We start from the raw sequence: 27,397 nt of genomic DNA, 5'->3' as shown, positions 1-27,397 counted from the left end.
GACCATTTCCTCAGACTTTGCCCATGCTGTTCTAACAGTTCCCAAACTTTCCTGACGGCTCGAGTCACCAGGGCTGCCTGTTAAGAATGTGATTTCCTGAGCCCAGCCACTTCTGTTCCCTCAGGTGGTCCCATTCAGTGGGACTGGGAGGGAACGTTTTTAACAAAGTCCTCCTGGATGCTTCCGATGATCAGAGAAGTTTGGGAATGCCCATATTTTTAGTGTTTTTCAGTTTTGGGGTCACCAATCTGTTTGTGGATCATGAACCAATTGGCAATGGCACTTTTAAAAATTAAAATAATAGAATAAAATAAAACAGATTAGAGTAATCCATGTGTAGGAAACATTTCTTAACATTTTTGTTTCATTAATGTCATGATGTGTTGTGTATGTAGGGGATAAGGATGATTGAGGGACAGAGAGAGAGAGCTGGGTCATGCTATGAAATCTATTCCCTCCTTACCGTGGGTTACCATCAAAAGATTGAAGAGCACTGTCATGCCTTGTTACATGTGAGTCTTGCCGTCACATCCCCAGGCAGACAGTGAAGGTAAGAAAAAGACGGGGGAGCACGTATTCACCTAAGGTGCCACAGTCAGTGGGTAGCAGGGCTCAGGCTGCAACACAAGGCCTGCGTCTTCTAGGCTGAGGGTCAGTCCTGTCCCTGTCACACAGACAGAGTGGACAGCAAGGCCAGAGGTGCCCTGGGGAGTCATCAGAGTTGCTTGTGTTGTGACCAACATCGCACGTCCCCCAGACCTACCTTGCATTCCAGATGCCACCAAGGCAAATTTGTGAGTTGGCTTGTCTCCCCTGAGAAGCCATTCATGCACCTCTAAGGTGGCATTAGGGGCGCACTATGATTCTAGCAAGCCAGGAGGCCATCCCAGATTGGATGAAGGAGAGAGACGGATCTGTGTGAGTGAGGCCTGGTGAGTGACATAAAAAATAGGCTCCAGCCAGGATTTTGTGTCTCTCTTTCACCCAGTAGGTTTCCTATTCCTCGTTTCCAGTTACTTGTCATCTCATGGGCAGCTGGCCCCTAACAAGATTAACTCTTGTCTCCCGCTTCATCACTGTTTGGCAAAACTCACCTAGGGTGAACTCTGTCCAGCCCATTGCCTCCTTAGCTGTGTGACCTTGGGCAAGGACTTCCCCTTCTGGCCCCACTGTCCTCATCTGTGAGATCCGCTGCTTACTGGCTCACCTTCAAGGAGCCAGAGTCTCTTCCTGCTCTGACTTCCTTCTTGACCATAATCTAGTGGTAAATTTGCTAAGCCATTCAGAGAGTTGCTTCATGGACTTCAGTACTATGGAGGAGACACATTCCATGCCTGCCTAATCCTCCCAGACATTTTAGTAAAACAATGTGTGTCAGTTTGGCTTCCAGAGCTTTCTCTTCTGGGCCCCACCACATCTACCACTCAGCATCATACTGTTCCCACCTGAGCATTTTTCTTCTACCTATCTAATCCTACCACTCCTTCAAATCCCCCTCCAACAGGGAGCCACCCCTGATTATTCCAGTGCTCTCTGAACCCTCCTTTCTCGCTGGATAACCACAGAACATACCCCAGTACTATAGGGGATGGCTCTCTAATTACTTTCTGAGTCTTTTCTCCCTGGCTGTGTTCTAAGCATGTTCAGGACAGGAAGTCCATTTTGAATGTTTCATATTCTACTACTGTGTCAAGAAAAGATTCATTGCTGGCATACCAGTATCATGTTCTACCCCATAGGTTCAAAGCTCTAGACACCCTACACAATATCCACACATAAATCCTTCCAGGGAGCCCTGACTTCACCACTGTCCCCAGCAAATCATGTACATAGCTACATGTTTTAAACATAATCCCCACCATCCCTCTCTACACCCCTATTCCCCTATCCCTGTTCCCCTGACCACCCCTACTTCCTGTCCACCAGTCAGATTCCCCTCCTCCTCCTCCCATGTCCCCCCTTATCCCTGCTACCCTACCTCCACCACCCCAGAGACTGTGCCTCACAGAGAGTAACTCAGGGTGAGCAGCACTGATGCTGCAGTGTCCTGATAGAATGTGGTCCTAATGAAGAATTTTTGGCATTGGGGTTAAAATGAACTTTACATATTTGATAGAGCAGATGTAAGATAGTGGTTTAATTCTCACAGCCAAACCCAGAAGCCACCAAAGTTTTGATAGAGAAGTGTTCTGGGAGGGAACTTCCACAGGGAGGGCCTCTAATTTTCTCTCCCCTGGGCTCCCTCGTTTGACTCCTGCTATGCCCACTGCACCCTGCACCAGGGCTATAGGACAGCCCCCAGTGCGGGTCAGCCATTTTCGTTCTGCTTGCCTGAGCAACTGGTATTAAAACCAAAACATACTAAATTCTAACACTGAACAAAAATGGGAAAATACAAATAAAATGCACACATACTTAAGACTCATTATTTTCTCTAAACATGGGTTTCTTCTTTTTAGGTAGATTTTCTAGTCCCAAGGAGATAGATTCCAAACCCCGGTGGCCGTCCCTCCCAGACACCCTTCCACCCCCTCGCACCACCCCCAACGCCTCACCTTCACATCTTCAGCTGCCCCGTATGCTCATGGCCTCCAGAGCAGCCAGCCTGCTATCCAGTGTCCCATACAAGTGTCCCCACACAAGTGCCATGTGTTCAGCTTTTCTTGTTGGAGACTGTCTAGAGACACCCCCTCCCACCCTCCTGCTGCTCCCACTCTCCCCAGTCTAGCTGAGCTGATCTTCTGGCCACTCCAGAGCTGAAAGCTCTCTTCATTCCAGACCCAAGCCATGGCCTCTGCCAGGCAGGAGCCATTCTCTTGCCAGAACACCCTTCCTTCCCTTCCAAAAGCCCCTGCCAGGCAAGGACAGTCAGTCCGTGAGAAGCTTTAGCATGCACACACACCCACTCAACAACTAAGCAAGGCCTAGAGCCCTTCGTGCACCAGACGCCATTGTCTGTTACACTGATGTCAGATGGACAAGCTCAGCCTGGACAACTCATGGTCAAGGGCAGAAGGACAGAGCACAGCACACAAAGCTTATGCTCTGCAGGGGCCTTGCAGTGATTTGCCCAGTCCCTCCTTCACCCCATTCCCCATCCCCCAGCCAGCTGAGCCATGGAAAGGGTCCAGGACAATGTTTATTAGTATCAGGGAGAGAAGTTTAGGCACACATAGGCTTCCCTGATGAAACAAAAAGAAAGGATAGATTCAAGCTTGGATTCTCCCCCACCTCTGGGCCCCTCCCTGCCCTGCTGTGGGGAGAGAGGATGCATTGTGTACATCCCCAGTGGGCTCAGCTTGTCCACTCTGGGACACAGGCCAACTGCAACAATTAGAGCTTCACACAATGCAGTCAGATGCACTCCCTCCTCCCTGTCTCACTCACTCACACACACACACACACACACACACACACACACACACACACACACGCTTTCCCCAGTGTCATACCTCAGGTATCTATTAGATCTCCCACTAAACTTAGCAGTCTGAGACTCCCTGAGAAGCCAAGGGGGAGCTCAGACACAGTGAGAAGACAAAATGCATACTTTAATTCTAGAACAGCAGGGTTATCAGGGCTGTATGTGTGCACGCATGTGTGTGTCAGATCTAGGGACATGCTAGCAGCCGTGTGACTGCCCAACATTCAGAAGTAAGCTGATTTTCCTCTGGGAGTACCAAGGAGGGCCCTATCAGCCCCACCAAATTCAAATGCAGTGTAACTACCCCCACCCAGGTCTGCCATTGCCTCAGGCCTCCATGGATACAACGGGATGCTGGTCGGACTACTGATGGCTGTGTTCTCCGAGAAGTTAGACTATTACTGGTGGCTTCTATTTCCTGTGGCCTTCACAGCCATGACCTGGTAAGACGCCTCCTTTCTGCTCACAGACCTGCAGGGCCCCGTGGTGCTTACATCTTACACTGGACAGGGACATGTACACTCTTGGAGCCTTGTGTCTTCATAGTCATGCTGGCTTGTCCCACAAGACACGGTGTAAATCCAAGAATTTGTTTGCAACACAACAGATCATTTTTTTATTTTGGAATAATGGACACTTTAGAGCAACGGTGATACAGGCTTTTTATTGTGCTAATAATCTTCCTTGAATGTTAGGCTTAATAACAAAGGCTAATATTTATTGAGCATTTCCTATATGCGAGGCACCATGCTCAGCCAGGTAGGGTTATTGTCCCCAGTTTACAGAAGGAAGGAACAAATCATGCCCTAGGCCGTACTTTTACAAAGTTTTTGATGATGAACCCAGAGTCTGCAACTATTAAATTCCAGGCTAAATGGGATTCATTTATTCCGTGGCTTGAGCAAGATGAAGAAGCCAAAACCTTGCTTGTGATAGAATCAGAGGTCTCTGGGAGCAGAATGTCTGTAGTGAAAGCATAGGATCTTTGAACAGAAAGCATTAGTTGAAATCTTGCTGGGCAATCACCTCATTCTGCAAAGGAATAAAATAGTTAAGAGAAAGGGTCTTGGGAGCAAATATTTGTGGACAGCAGGGGTGTGCTACAGCTCAGCCTAGCTGCATCTGGGGCAGGTCTCTAGTACCTGATGCTATCACTTGCATGCATGCCATCACCAAAGGGCAGGAGCCCAACGTGACCCATGTCCTCCAGTCTGTGCCCCACAGCTGAGACATGCTAACTAATTGTCAACATTTCTAAGAAGTACATATCTTTCTTCGGTTTCTGGAGTTACTAAAACCAGTTAGTTTAATTTAGCTTAAGTACTATTTTTTTGCTTTTTAGCAGTGCTTATAAATAAATTACAACATTAAGCATTTTAAACAATTCATGTTTCTTCTTAGGGTTTCTGTCTTCCTGAATCCATTGGGACAAAAGCTTCAGCAGTCATTTCTATGGGGATTTCCTCAATGCCCCCCCACCTGCTCCCTTGTATGGCATAGGAGACCCTGTCTTCATTTGCATACATTTGGTTTATAACAACAGATTAAGGCTCTCAGCATAGCTAGGCAGCCACACAGCCATGGGTGGAAATTTGTTCATGGTGCCCCCACTCCCCAGAGTAAAGGACAAACCATCGAGCACCCAACTCTGGGCTGAGCTCTGTGCTTCTACTCCAGTGTGTTCACTAATCTATTCATATAGTACCCCAAATCCTGCACATAAGGTAGATATCAGTAGTGCCATTTTCTAGATTTATCCAACAAATATTTGCTGAGTGCCTGCTATGTGCAGGGACTATTCTAGATGGTGGGAATACTTGTGAACAAGAGATGGTGTCCATCCGCTTGGAGCTCATGTTCTTTTTGGCAAAGATACAAGTAATGTCCTCAACTAGTTAATTAAAAAATCATGTCAAGATTTAAAAAAAAAGAAGTTAATTAAAAAATCATGTCAGAGCAAGTGGGACAGAGAGGGATTCCAGACATGAGTGGTCAGGGAAGGCCACTTTCAAGAGAGAGCACTCGTGCTTTCTACTAAATGATAAAAGGCCCTTGCCATCTGAAGATCTAGGGAAGGATATTGCAGATGGCAGCACTGGCATGTGCAGACTGCAGCTGAAGGAGTGCCCTATGTTCAGGAAACAAGACCAGCAGGGGCTTATGCCCAGTGAATGGAGGAAGTGAAGGCAGAAGTAAATGAGGGCTAGATCCCGTTAGCTTTGAGGATCCAGTAGGTTTTTGTATTTTTATTACAACTGTGATGGGAAGAAGTTAAAGGGTTTTAAGCAGAGATGTGATAGACTATGGTTTAAACTTAAATCACTCTGCTTGTCTTGTGGAGAATGGAATTTAACTAGAGCAAGAATGGATGCTGGAAGCAGAGTCAGGAACCCACAGAGAGATGAGAGTAGTTTGGACAAGGAAAGTAGTAAGAAGGGGTTGGGCTTAGGGTGTATTTTAAGGAAGGCAATAAGACTCTATGGAGGAGTCTGTGGAGTATGGGGGTGGGGAAGAAAAGAAGATTCAGTACACTCCTATAGTTTGCCTAAGCACCTGGGCTGATGGACAAGACTAAGAAAAATGAGGTGGTGGTGGGAGACAGGGTGCAAATCAAGAGTTCTGTCAGACATATTAGGTTGTAGGCTATCAAGTAGAGATGTTGACAAGGTAACTGGATGTACAAATCCAGAACTCTGTGATATGATCAAGATGTAGAGGGCAAAAGCATACAGAAGATATGTTGTCCATGGGACTAAAGGATATCACCCAGAAAAAGAAGACAAAGAGAAGACCCAAGGCCAAGCCATAGGCTATTCCAGTATGTAGATGACTGTCAGAAGAGGGGAAGAACCACGAAGAGGTGACAAGGAGCAGCTGGGGAAGCAGGAAGAGAACTAAGAAAGGGCGGTGTCATAGTAGCCCCGACAGAAAGTATTTCAGTCCAGTTGGAGCATCCTGCTGTCAAATGAAGGGAGCAGGGACTGGCCATGGATTTGGTAAGATAGGCGTTATTGGTGAATTGGACAAGAGCCACTTGTATGGCATGGAGAGAGCACACACCTGATTGGTGTGCATTTAGGAAAGAAAAGAGATGGAAATATTGAGCATAGCAATCTGTTGAGGAGTAATTGTTATGAACAGGACCAGGGAAGTGGGACAAAATAGCCAGAGGGGACATCGGGTTAGAGGAGGAGGGTGTTAATGGGAAGAAAATACTAAAGCACTATGTAAACTTATGAGAGACTCAAACTGTAGGAGAGAGAGGAGAGAATTGCAAGAGTGAAGTCTTTGAGACAGATGGATCTTGAAGTACAAGAGAAAGAATTGGCCCCATAAAGGAGGGATACTTTCATTATGTGACAAAAGCAGAGAGGAAGACTGTGTGGGAACTGGGCAGTTGGAGTGTGGAGCTTACAGTTGGGAAAATGAAGCATTTCTGATCTCATCATTTCTATTCTTTCAATGAAGTAAACCAAGATGCTTTGCTGAAACTAAAGGGAAGCAGACAGTGAAGGTTTGAGGAGAAAGGAGAAAAGATGAAATAGCTATCTCAGCAAGTTGGAGAGTTCATCTGCATGGACTGTGTAGTAAGGTTTTCAGGCAGTCTTAAATGCCCATTGGAGACTTAAGGTCATGAATTAAAGGCAGACCAATCAACCAGATCATGTGATTTCATGTTTTGTCCCAGTAGCTCTTTGACTGTGGAAGACATAGGGTATTAAGTGTCTACAGTGGCTGGTCCTTTTGAGGAAACTAAAGCTCAGGGAAATTCATGACTTAATGCTGCTCACTAGCCTGTGAGTGTAGGAGTTAGGATTTGCACCCAGCTCCATCTGCTTCCAGCATACATGCTCCTCCCAAGGAAGAGGCCAAGAAGAGAGAGGATGTAAACAACTGAAGGTTCCATCTTCACATGGCAGCTTCCAGAGTAGCTCAAAGCACTTTAGCTGAATCAAGCCCACACATTACCTATGTGCCATAGCAGCTGCCTTCTACAAGGCCAGGCTCGTACAATGTTATCACAGTGCAGGACAGTAGCTGTTGTAAATCTTGATGATCCCAAGACAGTGTACAATATTTTCTAAGGATTACATTTTGTCTCATTTTCTTGGCTTAAGAAACAAGGAAATCTTTTAATTATATACTTTTTAATTCAAATATTATATGTATATTCAAGTATAATTTCTAGTATATAAATTATAATACTTTTTAAATGTGTCTCTCAAAGATTCATCTGAATGGAACACCTTATACCCAGTCCCAGATAAATGAACCACTAGAGTCTTCAAGGAGCCAGGAATGGCTGGGCCAAGGACAGGGGGCACCATGGACAGAGCTGACAAGACAAGATGGTATAGACCTAAGGATAAGCACAGATTAATCCTTTGTCTTGCTCATCTTCAGCCCAGTTCTTTCCAGTGCCTTGAATTCCATCTTCAGCAAGTGGGACCTCCCCGTCTTCACGCTGCCCTTCAACATTGCTATAACCCTGTACTTGGCAGCCACCGGCCACTACAACCTCTTCTTCCCCACAACGCTGGTGGAGCCTGTGTCTGCAGTGCCCAACATCACCTGGACAGAGATGAAGATGCCCTTGGTAAGTTGCCCAGTGGCAGGTGAATGGGAACCCCCTGCTTCAACCACACACCTTCTCCATAACTGGTTTGTGTATTACCCAGCCTCTCAGCTTCACCAGATGATGGTCATAGTAGAGAATAAGACAGGGAAGGGCTGCTGTTCTTTCAACAAACCCTTATTGAAGATCTGATATGTGCCCAGCACTTTATCAGACACTAGGAATACACAGGGAGTAAGAGGACAACCACCTCTCTGCCCTTTTGAAGTGTACTCTCTATACAGGGAAAGACAGTAAACGAGTGCACAGGTCAGTGCTAAATTAATTATACAGAATGGTGGAAGTTTGGGGAAAAATACTAAATAAGATGGATGCTGTGTGAAGGGGCTAGATGCTAAAACAAATATTTAAATTAGGATTTTTAAAGATCTTATCAATAGAAGTTAGGGATGTATTTTCATCTACTTTCCATATCAGTGGACCCTGGGGCAGAGGTGATTTTGCCCTCCTGGAGAGAGGGCAGATGTCCGCAGATACTTTTTAAATTTAGACTGGGGAGAGGGGTGCTGCTGGTATTGAGAAGGTAGAGGCCAGGGATGCCGCCAAACATCCTACTATGCACAGGACAGCCCTCCCCATAACCAAGAATTATCCAGCCCCAAATGTCAACAAATACCGAAGTTGAGAAACCCTGCTGTACATCCAGCTATCACAAATGTACATATTCATTTATTCTACCGATCTCTAGACACTGAGGATAAAGGGATATAATAAAAATCTAACATAGGATTAAATAGAATTGTAAATGTTGGTGTTGTTCATGAACAACAGAGATAGCTAACAGCTAAGGCAAGCTTATTACGTATCAGGCACTATTCCAAGCCTTTGACCTCTAGACTTATTTAACCCTCCTAATAGCCCAATACTGTAAGTACTATCATCATCCCCATTCACAGATGAGAAAACTAAGGCACAGAGCAGGTTAGTTGCCCAAGCTCAAACTGCTGCTAGTGCCCAAACACAAAACCCAGGCAGCTGGGTGCAGAGCCCAGGCTGTGACCCATCACGCACTTAGTCCCAGGGGGACAGTCACCCTCAGCTGAACAATCACAGTGAGGCAAAACCCTCTGCTTCTCAAAGCAGTCCACCCCTCATTAGGTACCATGAAGTATCAGAGTGCTCTTTACCTTCTTCAGAAATCTGTCCCCCTCCATCCTTCACCCCTTGGTTCTAGCTCGGCTGTTTAGAGTAATTCAGAATATTGTTTCCATGATCGTCTTTTGAATACTTGCAAATAGAACCTACATCCTCAGTATTGTTTATGTAGTCAGCTTTCCCAGCCATCACCACCCAGCTGAGCCCGTCATCTAGATGGGCTGCTGGGGGCTCAGCCCCAGGATCACCACTCCAGGGTGGGCAGGGCAGTTCAGGGCCTCCAAGGCCACACTCAGACCCGAAGCTATCAGAGAAGGAGAGTCTCTCCTGCCCCTAGTGCAAACACTAACTGCCAACCATGCAAAACTGTTTTAAATATTTTGTCTTTTCAAAGTTTTGTCTGGGGCAGAGGCTAGAGGGGGATAAGAGGCAGAGTTAGGGTCTAAATCCAAGAGAATGGAAAAGACCAAGCCCTGCATTGGAGGGAAAGCCCACTGTCTCAAGTAGAAACCAGAAGGAGCAGGAGCAGGGACAAAGCTCTAACTCTGAGGGGACTGTCAGTGATCATCAGCTGGCAGGTAGGCACCTTGCTGTAAGAGCACAGACCTGCTGTCCCCAAGCCCTACCCATGAGACATGGTCCCAGTGACAGCCACAGAGGCATATGGCACTGCCAGAGGGAGAGATCCACGGAGGCCCCCACGCTCCCCCACTGTATGAGACTGTGTTCCAGCACTGAGGGGAGCAGGGTGGAGATGGCCACAAGCGAGAGGTGCCTCTCGTTCATCTTCAAAGTGAACAGAAAGTGGCAGCATGCAAATCCATGTGCCCTGAGGCCCCAGCTCACCCACCACACCACTATTCTGACAGTGGGCTCCTTCTTTTCCACACCATCCAGGTCCCAACACCCTTTCTCTCCTTCTCTTTAAAACAATGACGGGAATGGCTTCCTTTCTGTTTAACTGGCCTGTCACTGTTACTAGAGGATTGTCCAGAGTGGGCAGTAGGAAGGAGACAGGGCTCAGTAAATTTCCATGCACACCCGACTGCCTTTCACACCTTCACCCCAGGGTGTTGGAGAGCAGGTGCAGGGGAGGGGGGCCGCCCCAGGGCCACAGTTCACCAGGCTAAAATATGGATCCCGGCAGAAGAAGGTGCTTTCTGAGCCCAGACTCTGTTCCAAGGCTACTTGTCCCTCATTCTTCTCATTCTTGACTGCTTGGGCTTCAAACCTGTGTTCCCAGACGGGAAGGGGGAAGTTGGAGCCCCCTCTGCATCCTGCATGCCTCAGACTTTGGGAAGTCATAGAATATTTATTGAGTAGATTTTCAGCCAGTTGCCCACACTTAAGGTGAGTTCCCTGAACTGGCACAGGGCATTCTCAGGGTTCCTTTAAATAAGATGATACATACTCCCATCATTCCTGGCACGAAGCTATAGGCTTTAGCAAGACCCTGCTTGGCCATTGAAAGGCCCCCCATCCAGAGACCAGGATGGCCAGAGCTTAAAAAACTCTTTGGGACTCCTCAAACACTGTTCTCTAAAGAAATCAGACTGACTCCAGAATTAAATCAGGTTGTTAAAAAGTACAAAATTTCACCCAACGGGAGATGTGCAGTTAACTCCCAACATCTACAGCAGGTCACGTATAACTCACTCAGTGGTCTCAAACTCAGCTGCACTTTGGAATCTCCTGAAGCCCTGGTCATGCCCCATGCCAGGTAGGAGCCAGTCGTCAAAAAAATTTTTTTGTAGGATTTCCAGGTAATTCCAATGTACAACAAAGTTTGGAAACTGCTGAACCAGTCAATACATATTTATTAAGCACCTATTATGTACCCAGCCATCAAGGAGCCTGGCCCTCAAAAAGGTCACATGACCTAGTAATAGAGCAAAGGTTACAGAATTTTAAAGGTGGAACATCATCTGCTATGGCAGCCTTCTCATGTTACAGAGAAGGGCGCCAGAGCCCTGCATGAGGAAGTGGCGTGCTCACCATCATTCCATGAGCTTATGCAGAACTCCCCTGAGAGCTGGAGCCCTCAGCTCCCAGGCCAGTACTGTTCCCTAGCCTGCCAGTCTCCCTCCTCTCCTTCCTTCCCTCCTCTGTCAGATGTAGATGGTTCAGCTTGGGCAGGAAAAGGTCCATCTGCCTCCCAAATGAGCCATCTACAATTACACCTTCAAATGACTCTCAAACTCAGGGATGTTTGGCTTTGTTCTGTTTTCCAATGATGCACATATTATATTTCTGCAATGCTAAGTGCTCCTTGAGCAGGGGAAATCCCACCTCCTTCCCAGAGCCCCTCAATACCCTAGGTAGCTCTGATTGTGCAGCCAACACCTATAGACTAGGGGTCAAGATCAGAAGCTCTAGCCTGGCCTTGGCCACCAATGATCTGGGTGACCTCTGATGAAATCAATCATCAGCATGGCCTAGAATACTTCTAATATTCCTGGAATACCTGTAGGATTTCAGAAGGTCTGGTGGAAATCCCCTAGTGCACTGAAACTCCCAATAGCATACTCAGAAGGAGGTACCCTCTCGTTCCCTTAAAGTTCCCCCTTTCAGAGCAGAAGCCATGTGTCCCTCAAAAGCACCTGCACCGGGAGGCCCTCCCCGGCTTTGCATGGGGGATGCTAGATGCCTGCTAGGTGGTGGAGTGAGGAGCTATTTGTTCCAGCTCGTGTCCTTCCCCCCAGGTTGCCTTCCACGCTGGAGGGCACCACCATCCGCCCGTTCCAACCCATTACCCCCACCAGGAATGGCTCTGTCCTGACCCTAAGGCCTGGTCTTTGCATTATGTGCCCACACTCCAGTGACCCTGTATTCTGTTGACTTTGCAGCTGCTACAAGCCATCCCTGTCGGGGTCGGCCAGGTGTACGGCTGTGACAATCCCTGGACAGGCGGCGTGTTCCTGGTGGCTCTGTTCATCTCCTCGCCACTCATCTGCCTGCATGCAGCCATTGGCTCAATCGTGGGGATGATAGCAGGTAGGACAGGGTCCCCTCTCTGCAGGGAGGACCTTGGGATAATTTTCCTGAGGTCATTCCATCCCTGCACAGGGCAAATAATCTAGACTTGCTATCTTTGCTGGTGTTTTTGAACATTGTTGGGGTAGAGACTTATTTTTCCCTTTCTCGGGTTTCCAAAGGGAACAGACTGCCGCAGCAGGATATGCGGGAGATGCAAGGGACTGAAGACCTGATTGGCCTGTTACCTGAGCCCCTGGGAGCTAAGGGTGGGAGGGAAGGGAGGGTCATTCAGAGAGCTGGAGAACTATAACAGACCAAGGAGTAAATGACCCAGCACTTAGAAATTTGGAGTAAACTAAAAGAAAACAATTTCTCAAAAACTGTATTCCTATTTGACAGATGTAATTTAATATTTCTGCATGTAGACATATGTATGTCCATGCATTTATCTACATGTGCAGAGTAGAGCCAGAAATTGGAGCTGGGCACATAGGACTAGGATGCTGTTGACTCATTCCAATATTTTTCAAAACATCTTAGAAGCAGAACTTAAATCATTTGAAAATAAATTTGAATATATCAAAAAATTACAAAAATAAAAATGGTACATGAAGCATCCATAAATTCTTTGCTCAATTCACCTATTGTTCACATCCTGCCCTTATATTTCTCTTCATATATACATCTCTCCATTTGAAGCAGACCCTTTTCACTTAAAAAGTTTCTTGCTAAAAATGCAGCTTCTCTGGCCAAATATGTAGGGATTACCTAACACCTTGACCTCCCCTCACCCTGAAAGTAGTCACACCTCTGCATGAAATCTTCAAATCACAGTTTGGGAACCACTGCTGTCCTTTTGTTGCTAGTTCCTGATGACCAGATGCCATTTCTAGAGGCTCCTTGGCTGGGACGGGGGAGGAGAAGAGGGAGGGGATAGCAGGAGTGAGGCCATCCTGAGAGCTGGGACCAGCCACGGGGTGGCCTTGGTGCTGGGACCCAGAACTGGCCAGAAATGTCACACCTTGTCCCACAGCTCTGACAGTGGCTACACCCTTTGAGACCATCTACATGGGCCTCTGGAGCTACAACTGTGTCCTCTCCTGCATCGCCATCGGGGGTATGTTCTACGCCCTCACCTGGCAGACACACCTGCTGGCCCTCATCTGTGGTAGGTATTTGGGGAAGCTGATCACCAGCTCACTCTGCGATTCCTTCCCTCCCTACTTGGTTATGTGAAACCCATGGAGAAAATTAATCAGAACTTGGTAGGAGCTCTTGAAGGACCAGTGGCTTGGGTCCCAACATTGGGGGACTTGAGATTCCTCTTCTGTGAAATGGAATCACAACCATGCTTACTGTTTTTTATTTACATGGTGTTGTAAGTTTCCAAGGAGATCACACATGAATTTCCTCCAGTGCTAGTGGCAGTGTTCCAGTGTAGTAACTTTTCATCCCACAGCCTTTTAGAAAATGCCACGAAGTGCCACACCCTAAGCTATGCATGGAAGATACAGTGGTGACCACATTGTCATGAAGCCACATCTAGAGAAAGAGCAGTAATCACACAATCATTAAGGCTGTGACATCTGAAAAGATTATTAGAAAGACCCAGTGAGATGACATATCTGGGAGCACGGAGGTGTCAGGAAATCACAACATGGGAGCTTGGTTTCCATGGAGTAAATAGCGCATTGTTCTAAGGGAAATGGGGTGCAGGCATTCTCACAGCTGTACCCCAGAACCACGTACAAACTCAGTCCTCCCAGATCACTCCCAGGCATGGATTTCAGCCCATTGTACAGCCCTGGTACCTAGAACGTTAATGAATGTAATATAGAACATAGCCGTTGAGGGCAGAAACAAGGTTCAAACCAGTCTTCCTGCCCTGGAGTTGCTTACATTCTCTGGAAATAGCAAGATTTTAGTAAGCAAAACTGGAGACCAGTAAAGGGCAGAATAATATTCCAGAAGAACTTTTTGCCCACTCACATGTGGAGACTGTAAATGACTTCTATGTCTCTTGTATTCCCCTCAGCAGCCAGCAGGGAAACAGTAGGCTCAGCAAATATCTGTCAAGGCAGAAGTACCAGATATTTTGAAGCTAAGACTGTAACTGCCTTTGGCCTTTGGAGAAGCAGTAGATTCCTGCTAGAACCATCTGGGAAGACTTTGGCAGGGGGGTGGGGGGATGGGGTTTATCTTAACACTTTCAGGGTGGGAATTGGGTACATAGAGATGGGGAGAGAAGGTGTTCTGGACAGAGGAACAGAAAGAGCAAAAGTGAAGGGGCAGAAGAAGCTTATTATCCAGAGGCACAGGGTGTGGTTGAGCTCCCATCCCTGTCCTGGGGGCCACAATCTAGAGTGAATCCAGATGCCTGGATCCTAAGGACAGTTCATGGACCAGTAAGGTCCAGCTCTGGTGAGGTTTGGTGCAGGTCCAACAGGCTCTATCATGGCCACTCAGAATCTTGGACGAGAGGGGCCTTGTTGGGGGCTCATATAGTCTGACCACTCACCCCTAGGACAGATAACAATCCACCCATCCCCAAGGTCAGCATGAACAAGCAAAAGATGCTTACTGACCCCTGAGGCCACCATGGAAGTGGGGAGGAGATAAAAAGCTTTAATCTCTGCCCTCAGAACACACAGTCTGGTGGGAGATTGGCCACACCTACCTGTAAAGAAAACACCATAATAATGTCAGGCAAATATGCCAGATTTCAGGGTGTAGTGAGACGCCGAGGCTCCTGGAGACAGGATGGGACCCCCTGCTCTTGAGAAGAGGTGGGGGCAAACCCTGGGAAGCTGACTCCATGGTCCTTGTTTTTCCACAGCCCTGTTCTCTGCATATATGGGAGCAGCCCTCTCCAACATAATGTCGGTGGTAAGTTTGGATTCTCCTAAACATGCCTGTCCCAGCCAGGGCTTTAGGACATTTGCAGGTTGTGGAAGAATCCTGAGTGCATTCTGGTAGCTTGTGCCCAACAACGCCTTTGTCAAGGTTTATCCAGGACAAACATCGAGAGAAGGACTGGAAATTGCATATATGTTCCTCTGACATGTGTTGGAGGTGACTGTGTGTGTGCACAAGAGAGTGATAGAACCTAGATGGATAGATGGAGGTACTTGTGTGTGGCTGGATGTGGGAAGTCTTACCTAGGCTGATTTTCAACTCCATCACTAAGAGATTTTGATCGTGCCCAAAGGTACCAATATCTCAAAATCCTAGACCAAACTACTCTGATGCTATGAGCCTAAAAACCAATGTCATCAGTAGGGAAGGGTCCCCATCCTTAGCTGCTACCACATCCTTCTCCCCTAGGGTCCCTGGAGCCTAAGACCATTTTCAGAACCCAATGCTTTTGCTTCCAGATTGGTGTGCCATCAGGCACCTGGGCCTTCTGCCTCTCCACCCTCATCTTCCTGCTCCTGACAACCAACAACCCTGCCATCTATAAGCTCCCGCTCAGCAAAGTCACCTACCCAGAGGCCAACCGCATCTACTATCTGACAGTGAAGAACAGTGAAGAAGAGAAGTCCCCCAGCGGTGACTAGCCCACTTCTAGGCTGAAATGCTCTTTGCCTGGACCCAGTGTCTGCTCCCTGTGGTCTCAACCCTGAGTCAATCAGCTGCAGCACTCACCTTCTGTGTCTCTTCTTGCACCAATGGCTGATTTTTCTCCCTCTGCACAAATCACCATAACTATCCATGCGTGACATTAGAGAATGTTGGTATGAGCTTGCTAGCGTTAGAAGTAAGGCATGTGCTTTAAATGTCATTGTCTTAAAACAAAAACATTTCTATTTAGTCTTTTGGGAAGATGATTACAAGATGATCTTGGCATGTTTAAGTAAGTAATAGATGCTGTAAAATTGAACTTGCTGAGTGGTTCCTAGGCAGACACAGACACAGAATGGATGGAAATTCAGGGGATATGCACAAAGAGTTGACGGCGCCTTAGTGCACTGAGCTAGTGGTTGATGGACACATCCCACCCTACAAAAAAAGAGAGGAATTTCACACAGATAGACTGTTAAAATCAAAACAGAAACAGGGAACTAGGAGTGTCTAAATAGGACATCTCAAACATTCATTGGTCAGAGGAAAGGGCAGGAAGCAATTAATAAAGATTAGAATCCCACATATGAGTTTTATTATGAAGGATAAGCATTTCTCAGTATAAGTCAAACCAGCAACTTCAAGTAGAGATCCCAACTAAGAAAAATATCTGAGCTCAGTGTGTGAAAATCTGGGGAAATTTATTTCATTTTCTTATTTACTTGTGGGTGTTGGAAACTTTATCAAGTCTGTGATACTTAAATGGTTAGCCTGAATGGAACCAACAATGATCCATGAATTTCATAATTTTGACTTCCCAGTTACAGTCATTAGCTTACATTCAGTCTTTATATGTAGATCAGGGCTTAGCAAACTTTTTCTGGATCAAATAGTAAATAGTTTTTATTCTGGAGGCCTTATCATGTCTATAGCAAAGACTCGCCTGTGTCATCATAGCATGAAACAGCGTTAGATAACATATAAATGAATGAGCATTATTGTATTCCAAGAAGACTTTATTAAACAAACAAACTAGTTTGGGCCCAAAAGTCTAACTTAGCCAGTGCCTGACAGGGATGTTCACCGTAATAATGGTTAGGAGCTGGTGGGCAGCAGGCTCACAGGACACTACCAGGTTCTTTACAACAGACAGCCACACAGCCATTTATATGCTGGGTGATACCGGAAGATTTTTAGGAAAGTGAGATTAGTATGACCAGAATATGAAAGATCTGAGGCTCTTTGATAGACCCTAGGCACTAGGGGCTACATTTTTAAACCAAGCCTTTAAACCAAGCCTGTTCATTCACTATGGACAATTGCACCTAGAAACCTAGTTTCCTTTCCTTTAAGCCCAGAAGACTCTCCACCCCAAGAACTGGATCTGATGGGAGCTGTGTCTTAACTGTGCTTCGTATTGGATTTCCAGGACAGGAAATATATTTAAAAAATACTTCCAGTATTTTGGAGATATATATATATATATATATATATATATATATATATATAAATACTTTCAGTTTACTTGGACAGGAGTGTGTCTTCTTGTCCTGTCCTTTCCTACCCCACGTCTCTGTCATTAACAAGGTCCACTTTGGTCAAAAGTATTGGTGTTTTTTTCTCCCAAGTTCCCACTTTCACCCCTGTAGAAATTAAATGTCAACTGCATTGCCAGCTGCCAAACTCAGTGAAGATACATGGATAAAAGTTAAGTGATTCAGGAAAAGGAAAAAGTATGTCCAGCGAAAACCGCAGGGCCTCAGAAATTCTATAATACACGATGATCAGGATGACCAGATATGTATGTAGAAATAGGAAAACATCTACTAATTTGAAATAAGAAAGAATTATCTGGACAAAGTATTGTGAATCACTGAATTCTTGCCAAGAGATGTTGTCCAGGAGCGATGAAATGTTTTCAAAAAACATCTTTTCAGGTTAAGAGGCATAAAATCAATGGTATTTCCCAAATGTGGTCAAACAGGCTCCTCCCAGAGCAGAACAAGTCTTATTAAGCCAGTCTGGTGGGCAGATGCTGCATCTTTCTCACGAGCATGTAGAGAGTGGGACAGAAATAAAAATTCCCCACCCCTCTAAGAAAAGTCAGCCCCATGCCGGTCCCCCCTGCCGATGGGCCTAAACAGATGCCCAAATGTCCTCTTAAGTAGCCCAACTAGTGGTAGGAGGTTTGGAGAGCTCCCTGAAGTGACCTTGTCTTGATTTCACCAGTGCTTTCCCATCCCACTGACCTCCTGGATGACTAGGGGCAAGAGCCTTCACAGCAGAGACACTACCACCAACATGAGATTGCACAGGAGTGAGCCAGCAGGAGAGAAGGAGAAGAGATTTGGGGTCCACATCCCAGCTGCTTTGCTGCTATCACCCTAAACTCCAGGCAGCAGCTCTTGGGTGCACAAATGGTAGCTGGATATAAATATGGCTGAACATAAGTAAATATTAAAAAGAGTAGGAATAATGTTGGGCAGCAGGGCCAATAGAAGAGGTGCTGTCCTAACATGTCCCAGTCACACTCTCCACCCCCTGTCTCTACTATCCCCTCCTCAGATCTTCTCATCTCCCTCTGACCTTATCATCCCTCACCCCACCCCACCCCACTTTTCCATCCCCTCTGCTCCAGGGAAGAGTTCCGCTGTCAGCCGTGAAACAATGTCGCTCTGCTGTATTTTTAAATGATCAATCTCAGCTCATCTTTTGATCCCATCTATGATAACTGACATAGTCAAGTTCTCTAGTTCTTCTTGGTCAAACTTCAGAGTTTGTTTGCTAGGGAATAATACCTCCTCTTTAGATTTAAAACATTGTTGCCATAGTGTTACTCATGATGTTCTCATACAATAAATTCAATCTGTCCTGTATCTATGGCTCTGTCTCCTTTCTCTTTCTAATCTTATGGAATTTTGTTCTCTCTTTTCCTTAGTCAAGTTTGTGAGGGGTTCATTCATTTTATTGGCTTTGTCAAAGAAGCAGTTTGAGATTCATCTGCTGTTTCTACAATTTCGGTTTGTATTTTATTTTATTGATTTCTTTTTCCTGTTTTCCCATGATTTATTTAAATGTTCTTTTTTTTTTTTTGCTAATGTTTTAAAATTGATGTGAAGTTTCTCCATTTTAGATTTTTCTCCTTTAACCACAAGGCATTTTAAGGCTATTAATTTCCCCCTGAATACAGCTGTAGCTGTAAACTATAGGTTTTGTGACAAAGTAGTCTACTTTAATCAGTTTTTAAATAGTTTGTAATTTTAGTTTTTATTTCCCTTAGTTCCAAATTTTATTTAAGAATGTATTGCTTAATTTCTAGCACTTTGGATCTTTTGATATTTTTAAATTTTCTATATCTAGTTTTATTAGATTATGAGCAGAGAAGATGGCCTGTACAATTTCTATTTTAAAATTATATGAATCTCTCTTTGTAGCCAAGTACTTGATTGATTTTGGAGATAACAAAATGCAAATTTTTGATTCGAAGGAAATACATATTAAATTGATTTATTAATTGCATCCTTCAGTTCTTCTATGTGCTTGTTATTTTTTGTCTATAGGATCTTAATTCTGAAAAGTGTTTTAAAATTTAACTATAATTGTATACTTACATGAAACTCTCTTTGCATTTGTATAACATTTGTTTCAGATATTTAGCAGCTACATTGTTTGGTGCCTATTGACTATAGTTGTGATTGATTTTTCATAAATGTTATCTTTTACTATTACATGCTACCTATTTCTATCCTCATTCATGCTTTTAACATTGTTCCAACCTATCTGACATTAATGTTGCCATACCTACTTTTTTCTTAGTGTTTTCTTATCCCTTTGTTTCAACTTCTATCATTTTCTTTTAACTATATTCCTTAAAAATAGCATTTAGCAATGTTTTTTGTATTTAACCTAATCTTAGTGTTTCTGTAATTTAATAGGATAAATTTAATCTTGTCCTATTTAGTGTAACCATCAATATGCTTATTTTACTTCTTCTACCTTACTTTATTTTTTACTATTTATTTGTTATTACTGCTTTTGCTTTTTCACTTTCCTCATTTTGCAAATTTTATAACGTTATTATCTTTTTCTTTCTCTCTTTTGTTTATTTGGAAGGTCTACCATTCTTTTCCATATCCCTAGTCATTCCAGCTTCTTTCCCAACACTCATGATCAAAAATATATCTCTCTATTATTATATAAAAACAAGATGCCAAATAATTTACCCTGACAAGATTTCCCCTTTCTCCAATACTCCTTCCCCACCCTGAGGAACTAAAGTCCATATACCATTTTCACTATTCTTCTCCCCTAAGCCTCCGTTCTTAAAACACTTTTACTTCTCTGGTATCACCCACCCCTGGATCTATGCTGAGATCATTTATCGTTTTCAGTTTTTTCCCCTACCTCTTATATTTGCAAGAGTCCTTACTTGGCCTCTATGCCCCACATTCCCACTAATTCTATCATTGTCCATTTGGAGGTTACTATGTATAGTGGACATGTTACTTTCTATCACTGTTTCCTCTATTCTTCACCTTTCTGTTTTGTTATGATTCATTTACTTGTTTAGAACCCTTGCCTAAATATTGAGTGGGGTTTTTTTTCCAAATAACATGAAAGAATATGGGTGACGTGTTCTCTGACTCTGCACGTCCACAGTTTCTTTGCCCTGCATGTGAATGGCATTTTGGCTGGGGGTCCCTAGGCCCTAGCCTTTCCTTCAGCTCTCTGTAGCCATTGCCCTTTATTTTCTGGCTTCTAAGTGTTAAATAAAAACTCTGATGTCGTTTTCATTATTTTTTTCCTTTGTAAATAACCTGTTCTTTTCTTTCTAGAAGACTGTAAGATTTTCTCTTTATTAATAGATTTCAGGAATTTTATTAAGTAAGTGTGTGTCTTGTCTCATCAGTCCTGCCCTTTCAATCTGCAAAACTCAAGTCTTTCTTCAGCTCAGCAGCTTTTCTTCTAACATTTGTCTGATTATTGCTCTTTCTCCATCCTTTCTTTCTTCTATATCTGGAATACCTATTATCCACGTGTTCAGCCTCCTTGACCTTTGTCCCAAGTTGCTTTACTTCTTTCACAATTTTTACCACTTGTATTTTTGCTTTGCTTTGAGATATGTCTTCCATTGGTCTTGCAGGTCACTGATTCAAATCCAACAGTAGCCTTTCTTTCCTTCACTTCAAGAGATAAGTTGAATTTTTTAGCTCAAAAATTATATGTTTCATTTCAGAAGATCTTAGGGATGGGGGCCAACTTCAATCTCCATGTATGTTTATATTGTTTTGTTGTTGTTTTTGTTGTGCCCAAGGCCACTTCCCAATTTTCATGAGCCAAACCCCTAGAAATTCTGCCTTGTGGTCTGACCTCATTTACTCATTCATCCAGAAGGCTTGTATGAGAAACTATTAATATGTTACTCAGGTCGTTACTTGACAACAAACCAGGAAAGAATCAGCCCCGCTTCTGCCTTCAAGGAATTTATTTTATGGGAATTTGCCTAGCCAGGTGAGTAGTCTCACCTAAGGTGATGAGGAGGATAACACTACAGATTTCCTAAGTCATGTAACTTCACTGTGCCAGTTTCATTATTTTGAGTGAATTATCTGGTTGGCTTGGTCTTCTTTCAGGAAAAATATCAAGAAAGAAGTTAAGGAAGACTTCTGTGCCTTGTCTCTTTTCCTCTATCTTGCTGTTAGCTGATGCCCAAACATTCTCAGCCATCCCTTCAGTTCAGGGCTTTGAACTTGTTAAAATATAAACAATCCTGGGAAGGTAACATGATAAGCATGATCAATCATTTGCATCTTAGGTTGAAAGACTCATTTCTGAGAATAGATTGGATGAAATAGGAATAGGAGGGGAAGGTACATAGGAAATGAGTGGGTAGCATACTTTGAGAGAGTCTTTGGCAATGGAGGACATGCTAGGTGAGACCAAGCTGGGTGAATGAGGGCTGAAGCCCCCTTATTTCATCAGAAATGATGAGGACACTGTTATATTTGGCTTGGAGAAGAAAAGAAATGGCCAGGGCCATGGCTATCTGCAGTATGAGGTAATGCACATGGAAGAAGTCAGCTTACTCAGCACTACTTTAGAGTGTAGAACAAGGACAACTAAGTGGGAATGATAAGCAGGCAGACTTTGAATCAGTGGAGAAGGGTGCTTTTTCTCAATGTAATTGCCTGAGAAATAGTCTGTGAGACCCTGTGTTCCCTGCTTTGGCAGTTCAGGAACAAAGGCTGGACGTCTATTGGGAATGCTTGCTTTGGATGGGGGTAGACCAGAAGATGAATATGTAGCCTCTCTTTCAACAATAGTTTCTGTGATACTCTGTCCCTGAATTCCTACAGAGGAATGAGAAATAAGCAACACTGAGATGGCAAAAAGTTAAGAATATGGAGATCAAATGTACCAAAAGCATACTGCTGTTTCCTTTTCCTATAGATTGACCTTCAGCCATTTGGTTAGTTTACCAAAATGCTCAACATGGTTGCTTGTGCAGATACAAGCTGAGGGGCCAGCATCACTCAATTGTGCAATGTCCTTGAATTGCTCTCCCCTATCATTCTCCTCTCTCAGGGAGTTCTCAGAGTCTGTCTTCTAAGATCTGCCCAGTTGGAAACTCAAACCTTCATGGCCTGTATTTGTGGTTACATCAAACCCATGTCCCCCAGTTGCTTATGCTTCCTATATGAGTCTGAGCTTTGTTTCCTTGGGTCATAAAGGTTGTGAGGGTCTGGGGATAGCTATAATCCAAACTAGTTAGGAGTTGGCAGTTTCAGTGTGGGTATGATTTCTAGTCAATAAACCACAGTCTCATTTGGCAACTTGAAAGACATTCACTTTTTATGTGAGAAGTAATCCTGGCTTTTCCTGCCTCTTGCCATTCAGAGAAGATAGAAGAATCCATAGGGAACACTTATGTCCCTAGTGAAACCAGAATTGCAAGGCCCCAAGGAGAGAGATGAGGAATTGCTACAAAAGTCTTTGTTACCCTCTGTAAACGGATAACTAGGAGCCCCCAGCCCCCTCCTACAGCTGAATGGGCTGCTGGAACAGAATGAAGTAAAGGAAGTAGCTGTTTGGAGAACATCTAGCTCATCATGCATTTACTCCACCTGAATTCTGGCCTATTCTGGAAAAACCTGACCTCCCCAAGTTTAGCCCCTAGTGGTCAATCCCTCCTCCCCCTACAAGATTGGAAATGTGTGGTTGAAGGGAGCCATGAGATCTGTGAAGAAAACTTAGTTCTGATATGAATTCTGATTCATCCCTGAAAGAAATAATCTGTAGATATAGATGTCTTGAGGAGCCATGGTATCTGAGCTATAGCCTTCAGTAAGACTCATCTGGGACAAGATTCCATCTTGATCTTCTGTCTTAGAGGACAGCACTTGATTGTCCCACCCTTAGTGTGTATGACAGATACTCTACATGTCTAATTTGGCTCATAGGCTGCATATGAACTTGCGAATGGCTCCTCAGAGAGAAATATTTCACGTCTTTTCAAACCAGTTACATGTTGTGCTCAGATGTCATATTTCCTGTCCCTTCTAGGGTAAATGGATGCTTAGGGAACTGGAGGAAGTGCACCAGAGGAAGTTCAGGAACGTTCAGGAAAAACCAGGGCAAGAGGATAACAGGGCATGCAGGGCTGAGCCAAGAGCTGCCAGCTGGGGGACAAGGAAAAGTGTCATTGGCAGACATCCATGGACCCTGAACTAGCAACACCAAAGTAAGGACCCTGCGCAGGGGACTGATGCCTAGTCTGTGCCACACCTGCCCCTGGAATGTTGGGCCCACCAGCTCCTCCCCCCTTTGTTTGCTTTCCTTCTTCAGAAGGACCTACGTGATCAGAACCCCTCTTTGGCAATTCTAAAACACCTGGCATGGTGGGAAGGGGGCCTTTGACGTCAGTGGGGAGACTGTCTACTCAGGTGTAGCTAATTTCCTCAATGTGAGGTTTTGTTTCTAAACAGATAGGCCACCTCACACCTCATCACTGAGAGAGAGAGAGAGTGCATGGTGGGGGTGCAGGGGGGGAGGTACACAAACCTGGGGCTGGCTGGGAGTGGGGGGATGATGCTTGACCCATCATACGACAAAACCAAACAAAACATGTTTAGATTGGGCCCCCCTCCTCAAACTCCAGCCCACCAGACCCCACAGCCCTATGGGATGTGGGAGGGCCATCTTAATATATAGACCTCAAGTCCTTTCTGGAGGCAGGAGTTAGGTCATGCCCTTCTGGCTCTGAGAAAGTCTCATGGTGAGTCCCAGGGACCCCCATCAGCAAAAGTCAGAAGGAGTACAGGTCTGAAATTTTCCACAGAACCAGAAAGACAGCATCTAATATTGGGCTATACAGAAATTTCCATCAAGATGCTGATGGCAATACTGTTCCCTAGCCTGTGCCCTCCCTGTACGGGGATTAAGGGAGTTTATTGAGGTTGGAAGGCAAATTGGCCCCCTGAGGAGACAATACTTAGATGATTACTTTAAAGGCAAGTGCTAGAGCAAATTTCTAATGAAAGGAGTAATTGAAGAAGGACAGGGAAGCTCCTACTACACAGTTCCCCGCTCTGCCCCTTTAAAGGAAACCTGCCTGATCAAAGCAAGTGGGGGAGCCATGGTAGCCGGAGCCAGTCCTCCTCAGGAAGTGTAGAGGTAATCTTTTGTCAGAAGGCCAGCGTGAGAGCAAGCTGCAGAAAGAATATTTGTCTTTCCTCTTCCTCCTCCCCCATGATACCCTTTCTCAACTGGAAGACGTGTGCCAGGCATAGGGTCAGGGAATGCAAAGTGAACTTACAGAAAGCCACCAAGAGGATGGGCAGGAGGGCTCCAGGGAGTGAAGGGCTTTGGATTTAGGGAAAAGTTTAGCATCCGGAGTTGAGAACCAGAAACGCCACTCAGTCTGAAAGAAGCTTCTTGCCACATCCCGATGGTCTAGATTCCTCCAGCCCTGTGCAGGACATCCAAAGGATCCCAGGTAAGAGGTCTTGTGGGAGAGAACTAAACCATAGATACCCCCACCCCAGCCAACAGGATCGTCTGACTTTTCAAAAGAAGACACAAAAAAGAAAGGCTGATCTTTTTCATCTCTTTCTTCCATTGAGCTGTGGTGTCTGGAGAAGCTAGTCCTGAGATAGGGAACGTTACTAAGTATTCTAAAGAGAGTTTAGATTCTGGAAGCTTATAGCTGGAAGGGCTCTTAAATAAGTATAGTTCAAAGCCCTTACTTTATAGATAAGGAAACCATGGATTGTCCAAGGACCTGTCCAGATAATAAAAGAGCCTGGACAGAAGTCCAGGGGCCCCAACTCATAGCTCTGAGCTCTTCTTGCTCATGTGGTCATGGAACCAGGTCAATCCATCCACCCTCAAATCCCCTTACTGAACTAGTTTCCCACTGAATGAGCCTTCACACTATTTGTCATCTTTCCACAACTTCGTGACCCATGGTTCCCAGGGCAGCACCTTGTGGACTTGAACTGTGAGAAGCGAATGCAGTAAATTTGAAAACTTCTTTCCCAGGCATCATTACCTGCTGTTTCCAGGGTGGAGGTACCTGGTACAGGCATCTTGGCCTCTCTCCTCAGGTCCTATACCCCTTCCTCAGATATGCCAATAGAGCTAGACCATCTCAATATCTACAAACATCTTAACATCCAGCTTAACAAACTGTATCTCCTGTGCTCCTCTCTTACACAGCCATCTTAGATCACTGTAGACATATTATGTGTAGCTACAGAGAGTGGATGTTTCAGGAAGACAGATAGCCATCCCATAAGGAACATTCCAAGATGTTGAAGTTATCAGAGAATGGACAACCTTGTAAGGTATGTGATCTCCTCCAAAACTGGCACCAAAGGATGTGAGCTTTGGTGACCTTGCTGAGGGAAGGCTATCCTGTGAGGCTTAAAGGTGCCTGAGGCCAGGCCTCTGCTTGCTATCAACACCAGAGCCTTGATAGACCCCTTCTCTTAAACTTGTACAGCATCGACACCTTCCTTTAAGGCTAAGGGAGAAAATGAGTTTACTCTCAAGTGCGAACTCTAACTAATTAGCATTGGTTGTCTGAGAATTGTGTTAAAAAGGAGTCTGAGGCTGTTTTGGAACGTATTGGGAAAGAGTGCTATGACTAATTAGTTATGTCTGCCATAGATAATGGAGAGGAGGGGGGCAGGGAAGAAGATATGTGGTAAGGGAATACGGAAGCACTGCTATCAGAGAAGAAGCTGGTTTACAAGGGCCCAGAACTTTCCTTGGCCTTTTGTTCGATGTCACAGATGGAATGATACACAGGTGGGTTTGGAGTGGGGGTGTTGGGGGGCAACTTTGGGGAGGGGTAACAAATGGGTCTTGATAGTAGGTTCCAGATGCTCCGTATGTGGGACATTGTACGTAATGTATGGATGGCATCAGTCAACCTGCAGGAGTCAGTAACACCTGTTCAAAATCTGAGGAAGACAACTTGTAGAATTTAGGCATGGGCCTGTTTGATTAAAGATCGACTTTCAGTAAGATGGACTAGATCAGTTTTCCTCCTCTGAGCAATGTCATACCTGGTTTGGGTTTGCTTAGTTCCTCTAAGAGAAATTACAGTAGGCTTCAAAATTGTGTTGCACAGGTAGGCTCCTCTACAGGATCTTTTTTAACCCTGGTATTTGAATGGCTGACATTTTCTGTACATTCAACGTCAGCAGAGGCATAAGTGCTATGGGACACTGCTCTCCAGAAGAAGTGTTTCTGAACAAATACCGTGGCTCATCACTGTTCTTTCCTTCTGTGAGTCAACAGGAGGAAAGTGCTGCTGGACTTTTGCCTATAAAAATACAGTATGGTGGCAATCCTCGAGGGCAGACACAGTGCCCCTGAAATGGCAATGTGAAGCTGCATGCATTGGGATGCTTAATAAAGCTTGTCAGAGAGAGAGCCAGGGCCCCCACACAAGGCAGGCAAGCTGAGGCGTTACTCAGCTGCTAAGGTTTACCCAGGGGCCATCCGGGACAGCGCTTTTCAACCATGTGCAGCAGCACACACAGAGCTGGGCTGACAGAGCAAGCACTGGCCCTCTAAGGCCCAGGTGGGCCTGGTGGGACCCAAATCCGGGGGCCTAGGCCCTCTGGCCGTAAACAACATAGCCGGTTTACTGCACCATGCCACACACTGTTTTCTACATGTGCCATGATGTTAGGGGCAGGAAAAGTGAGTTATGAACAAAATTACTCTTGGGCTAGAGAACACCCAGCCCCACCTCTGAACCACTTAAGGCTTTGTGGCCACACAGAAGGAACCTGTAGAATATGCAGGTTATGGAAAACAAATCCCATCAAGCATGATCTCGGTCTTCAGTGACCTATTTCCTTCCCTCTCATTAACGGAGTTCTTCTAGTCACTCTCAGAGGATTCCTGGGTTTCTGGTTGGTTGGTCTTAGATGGCCAAGGATTGTATCACCATCTATAAACTTCCCTTTTGTTTCCAAGTACCAAGGAAAATAATCAGCTCTTACCCTATAACCTGAAAGCCAGGCATGAGATGTACTATTCTTAAAAATAGTTCACACCCTGAAATATCCACTGATTGTTTGTTATACCATTCAGAGACTAAAATGTGTGGCATAATAATCCCTCATTAATTTATTCAGCAAATACTTCTGAGTGCCTACAGAATACTAGGCTTATCGTGGTGCCGGGGG

At 44.9% G+C, this 27,397-nt stretch overlaps 1 protein-coding gene and 1 long non-coding RNA gene across 2 annotated transcripts in view; one reads left to right on the top strand and one right to left on the bottom strand.

Annotated features, from left to right (window-relative positions):
- Positions 1–27,397, top strand: part of SLC14A2 (solute carrier family 14 member 2) — a 53,930-nt gene that overhangs the window by 7,767 nt on the left and 18,766 nt on the right. Inside the window, exons 4-9 of the mRNA XM_029921347.1 lie at positions 3,739–3,867; positions 7,829–8,021; positions 12,002–12,149; positions 13,165–13,299; positions 14,968–15,017; positions 15,506–15,680. Of these exons, the coding sequence (XP_029777207.1) occupies positions 3,739–3,867; positions 7,829–8,021; positions 12,002–12,149; positions 13,165–13,299; positions 14,968–15,017; positions 15,506–15,680 (830 nt within the window). The remainder of the gene's footprint in view (positions 1–3,738; positions 3,868–7,828; positions 8,022–12,001; positions 12,150–13,164; positions 13,300–14,967; positions 15,018–15,505; positions 15,681–27,397) is intronic.
- Positions 4,099–27,397, bottom strand: part of LOC115277296 — a 50,541-nt gene continuing 27,242 nt past the window's right edge. Inside the window, exon 3 of the long non-coding RNA XR_003902355.1 lies at positions 4,099–4,456. This is a non-coding gene — a long non-coding RNA (uncharacterized LOC115277296). The remainder of the gene's footprint in view (positions 4,457–27,397) is intronic.

The sequence above is a fragment of the Suricata suricatta genome, chromosome 14 (assembly GCF_006229205.1).
Source record: "Suricata suricatta isolate VVHF042 chromosome 14, meerkat_22Aug2017_6uvM2_HiC, whole genome shotgun sequence".
Lineage (NCBI taxonomy): Eukaryota > Metazoa > Chordata > Mammalia > Carnivora > Herpestidae > Suricata > Suricata suricatta.
This window is presented reverse-complemented; position numbering and strand designations above follow the sequence as displayed.